The 7,718-nt window shown below is 43.2% G+C and overlaps 1 protein-coding gene across 1 annotated transcript in view; it reads left to right on the top strand.

The window, feature by feature from the left end:
- The first annotated feature begins 1,297 nt into the window (after positions 1-1,297).
- Lect2 (leukocyte cell-derived chemotaxin 2) overlaps positions 1,298-7,718 on the top strand; it is a 52,044-nt gene continuing 45,623 nt past the window's right edge. The window contains exon 1 of the mRNA XM_013506809.1: positions 1,298-1,458. Within this exon, the coding sequence (XP_013362263.1) occupies positions 1,449-1,458 (10 nt within the window). The 5' untranslated portion in view covers positions 1,298-1,448. The remainder of the gene's footprint in view (positions 1,459-7,718) is intronic.

Below are 7,718 nucleotides of genomic sequence, written 5' to 3'. Positions count from 1 at the left end.
TTAGCACTGAGAATAGCTTTAGTTCACTTTGGGGGAGCTCTGGTCCTCACTTTGAGCTTCGTTTGCTGGCTCAAGAGGGGAAGATGGTACATTGCCAATCTCCAGGAGAAGCTTGCTGTGTTGGCTTTTCTAATGGGAACGCAGATGTCTTCACCATTGGAGGAGCTCGGGACCTCACTGTTGCTGAGGATGGCTGTGGTACTTTTCAGGGGAGCTCTGGTTCTTACTTTGTGTGTTGCTTCCTGGCTCCAGTGTAGATCCCTCAGTTTGCTAGCACACATCCTTCATTCCATTGGTACAGACTTCCTAGAGTCTACCACTGACCTTTGGGCCTTCCCAGTGCAGATCTGTGAAACAGGCCTGCATAGATATTGTTATGGGCTCTAGGCCTCCAGTTGGACTCACAGGGGGGAACTATTATGAGCTCTAGGTCTTCAGCGGGACTCATGCAGGACATTTCCATGGGATCCAGGCCCTTGGCTAGATTTCCTGGTCTTAGTATGTGGACAGATTTCCTGCACTCTCTTGTATATCATTCTTTGGGTGACTATTATAAATAATCTTATAAACTATGTGTCCTGTATTATATTATTGTCTCCCTTGCAAAAATAACCCCCCAAACCATACCACATGTCAACAGCCAATTAGAGGGATTACTTATCCCTCTCATCAAGTAGATTTTGTATTAACCTGACCATCTGGTTTTGTCAGTGTTTTATAATTTGCTAGATTAGCTAACTGCTCTTTGCATAGTGGTCGGGGTCAAGGTGATGTCAGGGAATAGAGTAGAGGGTAGTGCTCAGGAGGAGGTAACTAAGCAGTTGTACCCGCCAGGGGAGGATGATGATCAGGAACCCTTGAGGTCCCAAGTCTTCATCCCATCTCCCTAAGGAAGTTCACACCTAAAAGTTGAGCTTGTCAGACAGTGAGGTGCCACCCTGCTCTTTATGAGGGCCACTGACTTATCTCTGCCCACCAGACAGTAGAAAATAGGGAATTGTGAATATGAGCAAAACACAGATCCACCTGGATAGCACAAGAGGCTCCAGATGGAGTGCCCAGGTCTTTGGGGCTGGAGTCTCTGCACGCCTCGATGCGTCAGAGGTTACTCACTTGTGTCTTAGAGTCCTTGTCTAAACTTGGCTTAACAGAAGGATCACGTCTCACTGCCAGAATGAGGCAATGTCCAACTCCTTGTGGCTGAATCATGGATCAGTCACAAAAGGAAGAATGGACTTCTTTTAAGGGAAAGCATGAAATCCATTTCCTCTTATATTAAATACACACAAATGCACAGACAAGATGATCTGAGTAGCTGAGACCTCTGTAAAACTGGGACCTCAAACAGCACACAGGCCATCTTCTTCTAAGGAAACCTAATAGACAAAGAGGCGAGCTGAAGAAGTTGGCGTCAGGCACAAGCGACAGCATCCTGGCACTGAGGCCGGATGCAGGGAGGTATGTGTTCTTTCTGTTCCTTTGGCTGCTAGAACTGATCAGTCAGCCCAAGGTCAGCCGATCCCTCTTTTCTGCAGTCTTCCCACTCAATTACAGCATTCAAAAAATATGATGAACATTGGAGCTGGAGGCGTATTGGAAACTTTCTAGACCAATCCTATTATTTGTAAACACAGCAAGAGCTCCAAGAGGGATCCCTGCCTTGTCCAAGGTCACACACAGCAAGTCCATGCTAGACTCAGGAATGAGAAGTGAAGCTCTGATTCCTCGCCCACCTTATTCCTCATACAATATGAGAACCACTGTCTGGTCCTAGTAGTCAGTGTTCCTGCATCTGCCCTCACCCCTCAGGGAGGCTCTAATCTCTTTTGACTGTTTATAGTGCTTTAGTCTTTGTGACCCACCTAGATCCTTAATTGGAAGCTTTCTTAGGACTTTAGTTTTAAAATGATGCTTGGTTAATAGCCCCATACTGAGATGCTCCAGATTTCTCATGAAAATACTTCAGGCACTGTTGAAAAAGTCAAAGGCTATTTCTGTGAATTAGAACCCATCAGTGCCCGGCAAGGGATTAAGTTACAAATGTCAGGACCACCCACGCGGTGTGCCAGGGAGCCTACCCCTCAAGCCAGGAACACAGCGCTGAGTCATGCAGGCTTTCGGAAGCTGCCCCACAGTATGCTCTGGCTCCATGGAGCCCTCATGCTCTTGGCTTGGGCTGTGTATATGTGGAAGAAGTGGGGGTCCACAGCATCCAGGAGGAGTGTCACACACTCCTACAGGCACTTTGTAGTCCCAGTATTTCTATATACTCAGTTTTGTTGTTGTTTAGCATGTCAGGGAAGGACTTGTATGTTGAGATAAGATGAATTTCAGTTTAACAGACATTCATTAAGTGAAAATCAGCTGAGACCAGGAATAAGGCTAGAAACTGCATCCTGTGACCCATTCAATCATTTAATTAACAGGGCTATTAAGACACCCAAGATGCTAATGGCAGCAACAAACATAAGCCTCCACACCTCTCCACTGGAAATTAGTGGGCCTAGATAGATGGCTCACTATTTGAGGATGAGTGGCAGTGGAGAGACAAGAAGAAAGAAATAACCATGGGAAATACTCTCAGGTTTGCAATTTTTGGGGGGGAGGTGGGGGGAGACAGGGTCTCACTATGCACTGCAGGTTAGACTCAAACTTGCATCAATCCTCCTGCTTCAGCTTCTAGAGTGCCAGGATTACAGGCGCACACCAAGGTTTGTAATTTAAAATATGTTTTAAATGTGATATTAAGGGGAAAATCCCATCAGGTCATGAAAGCATCCAAGCTGACACCACAAAAAAGTGAATCAGTAAAATGGACAAGTGTGAGAATCAAAGAGAAAAGGGGGATAAAAGAAAGGGGTGAGAAATCTGAGGAAGAAAGGACGACAAGGTGCTCATGCTCTATCCCACTGTATCCAAGAATTAAGAGGACTGCTCAAGGAAGAATCTTGCCCAGGTGCTGCAGAAGCAATGAAGAAATAATCACAGAAAATATGTCATTATTTTGCAAATTGAAATGGCTCCTAGTATTCTAAGTAAAAATAAATTTGAAGGGGACTGTCCAGAGAAGAGTTACCCAAGTACACCTGAGGTTCATCATCCTTAACAAGGCCTACTTTCTGGCACCTGAGGACTTAGCCAGTAGCAATTTCCTGCATGGATATACAACTTTCCCTAAATATTAGGGTAGCTCACATGCCTAAAAACTATGGTTTATGCTGCATACCTGCTTTTCTTCTGGGTGACTGGAATTTTGGTGTTTTCCAAGGAGAATGCCCATAGGGCAGGCCCCAAAGACCAAAGCTCGAGAACGGAGTGTCTAGTGAAATCCCCTGGGCAGACACATCAGGTATATTTTGTTCCATTTTCCTGGCTGGGGAAAGCTTGAGATCACTGTGGCCCTTAAAAGAAGGCAGAGGGCGTAAGATACCCCACAGACCCCATCAGACACTGACCGTGGCGTTTCCCATACGAGACTGTTGCATACCCTTACTAGATGGCTGTACTAAATCTTAACCATGAGCATACTTTATGCTGAATTTTGTGAGTCATTTTAGTGAATTTATAATCATAGTGATGGCATTTGGGACCCTGACATGGGGGCTTCATGTAAAACACATCTAGCAAAATGTTTGAATTATAAAATTAATTTATTTTTATAGCATATGCATTGCAAAGAGAGAAACAGTGTCTCACAAAGAACATAAAAATTGGTTAGTTTCAGACTCTCTGTCAACTGATATGAAGCAGGCTTAGAAGGTGTTGAAGGGAGAGAGTTGTGATACGTAACTCTGGAGTCTTCATAGTGACGGCAACAGGTAGGTATAGAAGGACTCAGATTTAACTAGTGAGAGACGGGAAGCCTTAAGAGTGTGAGAAAGGCGGAGTCTGGATATGCAGTTCTTTAACGGAGCATAGATTCCAATTCAAAAGTCCAGTTGGATTGTTTTACTGGAAAATCCTGTCTTTAGCCCTTTGCTGTTTCTCTTGGCTAGTTTTGCTTCTACAATTTCAGTGGGACCCAAAATTCATTTCTGGTGCCATATCTTTCACCCCACAATCTAGGAGTTACCCAACATGGTGGACAGCCTCTTAAAATGCTGTGAGTGTGGGTCTATTCCTGATGATTGTGAAACTATTGGAACAGAAAGGGGCCTCAGTTTGTATGAGTTACTGAATTGAGGATTCCTGCACCAAGTAGGATTCTGAGCTACAGCTGAGCTCCAGGGACAAGCATGGAGGTACAGATGAATGGGGAAAAAATGGAATATGGTAAAAGATGCACTTGCTTTCCCAGACCTACATATTCAGAATACTGTGATATAAAAAGGAGCAGACAAAAACAACTTAACTTTGCCCACTAAAGGATGACTAATGTTATTTACATTTCAAGAAACTTAAGTAACAGTTTTCTGCTCTTAAAAAATTTTCTCCCATGTGTGAGTTGGGTCACTGTGTGTGCATGTGTGTGTCTTAATGAGAAAGTTTCACTCGAATGTAACTATATCTATTACCAAGCTTTAAACAGTTTTTCATTTGGAGCTCTAAGTACTTTATAGTTAACTGCTTTAAAAATAAATTATAGCTATCGTGGCTTTCGTCATGATAGCCCGCCCACTTTCTCCAGGGTGTTCTTTTATCTTCCTTTTTCCACTTACACTTGGCCCCAGATTGCTCTGCAGAGCCAGCTTCTCCCTCAATCTTCACTTTAATAAACTTTCCACTGCTAAAAAAATTATACAGTACAGTCTTGATTGTAAAAAATAATGCATCCTAAGTGGTCACTGAGGAAATCTACCAAAGTGTTGATCAGGGTTACCTCTGGGTGGTGGACTTTTCAATGATTTTTAATGTTCTCCTGTTCTTTATCCTGGTTAGTCTCTGTTCATGCTCTGCACCCCTCGGATCCATCCCCGCAGTTCTGTGTCTTGCTCTGTGATCACAGATGCTATAACCTCTATGGCACATGGCCCAGGCTTTCTTACCTGCTAACAGCTGGTTGGGTTTAGTCGATGAGGAATACAGAAGAAATCAGAGGGAGGAAGGAGAGTGGCCAGGGAATGTAACATTCAAATAATATTGGCACACCACGGTATTTCTCAGCAGTGTGGTAGACCACTCACATACAACTGTTCCTGCTAGTCTTCCTGCTTTCCAAATAGTCTTCTGCATGTACATAAATAAATTATGTCATCTCTAAAGGCTTCACAAAATAGAATCTACTCCAGGACTTGTTTACCTATAGGATTCTTTTCCTTCCTATGGGGAAGAAACTGAGAAGATGGCAGGGGTTAGGGACAGAGGGCAAGGAGAAGTTGTGATTCTGAAGTCTGTGGCAGCACATAGATTATATCTTAACTTTGAACACTGGAGAATGGCATAGTTCTGTTTCTGCTGAAAATGTTTGAAGTAATAAAATGTTAGTTTTAACTGTAAGGAAAAAAAGCAATGTATTTTAATCTCGTTGTTGCAGTCCTGGGGATTGAATTCAGGGCATCACAGAAACTAGACAAGTGCTCTACCTCTGAGCTACAGACCCAACTTTTACATTTTATTTTTAGGCAAAGTCTGGCTGGCCTTGAATTTGTCATCTTCCTGCCTTAGCGTCCCTAGTTACATGTGCCACCACATCACACAACATCCTGATTTTTAAAGAAAACATCCATATATTCCATTAATTATATACGAAATGGTGAGATCCTCTTTTTGAGTTTGTAAAATCAGACCCTCTCAAGTGAACATAAACATCTATATTCAGTGATAATATTTGCTTAATATAAGCATTGTTGCATTGTTGGGGAGACAGAAGGAAAATTTTAAAAATAAAATAATGACAGAAGAAAGTACAAAGGAAAAAACTGACAGATGAGCTCTGTAACATTGTAAAACCTCTTTCACAAAATACAAAAACATGATAAGATGAAACAGCAAATGACAAACCATGACACATATTTGCAGCATAGGCCATAAAGGATCAATACCCTTACTATGATAAGCTTTTCAAAACAACGTAAAAATAAATTATAGGTAAAGGACACAGTGAATTTATAGAATAAGTTAAAGTTGACAATGAATGAAGAAAAAGGTTTACTATTTGAGCAACAAAAATAATGAACTAAAGATGGAAAATATGAGTTAAAAAAAAAACCTTGCCAAGCTGACAGACAAAAGACAATGACACCTAGTGTCACAAGGTTTACGTGTTTTCTTGAAGGCATTTTGCCTCCTCTCTTAAAACTCTTTACAGTTTGTGTGCTCATTAGCCCAGAGACTCCACCACTGGAAAATTGACGGAGATGGTTTGAAGACATCTGTACTGAACAATCATCTCAGGATTGTAATGGCAAAAGTAACAATCCCAAATCACGTTCGGGTAAATCTATGCCCAAGAAATATGCAGCTGTAAAAATCATGTATAGAACAACTGGGAAAAGTAGCCCTGCTGAATTGTTTAGTGGAAACCAGGACACAAACTAGTTGCAGTGTGAGCAGGGTGGGGTGGGTGAGAGCTGTGAATTGGAGGTGCCTGGCCTGCAGCTGGTCCTGCTGCCTCTCTGCAACTCGCTGGGAAGTCCCAGGCAGATTTCCTGCCCTTCCGAATTATAGTGTCTTCATTTGTGAAAAATGCTTTTAATACAACTACTTACTTTGTAGGGTTGGATATACAGCCTGAGATCGTCCACATAAAGTCCTTAGGACACTCCCTAACTCGGAAGTACAGAGTAGGTTATTAACATTTTTTGAACAATGCTATAAAACACTCAGGAAAAACAGAATACATGCTCAAACTCTTGGTAGTGGGGCTCTCAGTGCCTTTCACTCTTAGTTTTCTGCATTGAATGTAAATTATATTTATAACGTTCAGACATATGCGCACACAAAATATCACTTTTATGAGGCAATTACCGGGAATCTTGGGAAAACAGCTGAAACCCATCTTTCTAGGAAGAAAAGAAGAAATGACCAAATGAGGGGGAGCTGCCCCCACACTCTAGGAAACACAAGCTCCCTGCCCGAGCTGTTCTTTGCAGTGGAGGAAGGCCCCTCCCCAGTTGCTGCCAGTAGGCCACGGGGTCACCACGCAGGGCTGTGCCGTCCTGGCTGCACACTGGCCCATTGTCTAGGCTACACGCCCCCCTGAAGTCAACGAGAACCAGATGGTGAAGACGGACCACTCCTGCTCCCGAAAACCTCCGATGCTGGGCCACTTTGAGCAGCCAGCGCCAGGGAGGCAATCTGCTTTTCATTTTACAGGCAGAGAAAAGCCACAGAGGAAAGAATGAGGGAGGCCACAGATTTCAGGGTGTCGGGGGAGTTGATGCAATAATAATTCAATTCCTCCTTCTCTAAAAGGCAAGGAATCCAAGCAGGCAGGATGCATGCACCCTGGACTATAAACTCCAGCTCACCTCCTGCTACCTCCGGTTCCACAAACCCATGCCGGAACCTGTGGGCTGGACCCACAGGGAGAGTTCATATGAGGATTTTGCAGTTTGCATTGCGTGGTGGAATCTTGTAACCAATCACATCAGCAAACAAGTCCCAGCCCTGTGGGGTGGGAAGGGCCAGGGCCTGGGAGCCTCCTCACAGGGAATCATTAAACACACTGGCAGTCAGGGATAGATAAAATCTGGCCAGTGGGGCTCCTTTCTGCCCAGAAGAGTGAGATCATTTCTTTTTTATTTATTTATTTATTTATTTATTTTTATTTTAAAGAA

This window comes from Chinchilla lanigera, unplaced genomic scaffold (genome assembly GCF_000276665.1).
Source record: "Chinchilla lanigera isolate Chin_1 unplaced genomic scaffold, ChiLan1.0 scaffold00007, whole genome shotgun sequence".
NCBI lineage: Eukaryota > Metazoa > Chordata > Mammalia > Rodentia > Chinchillidae > Chinchilla > Chinchilla lanigera.
The sequence above is the reverse complement of the archived record's forward strand: the minus strand, read 5'-3'. Positions and strand labels throughout refer to the sequence as shown.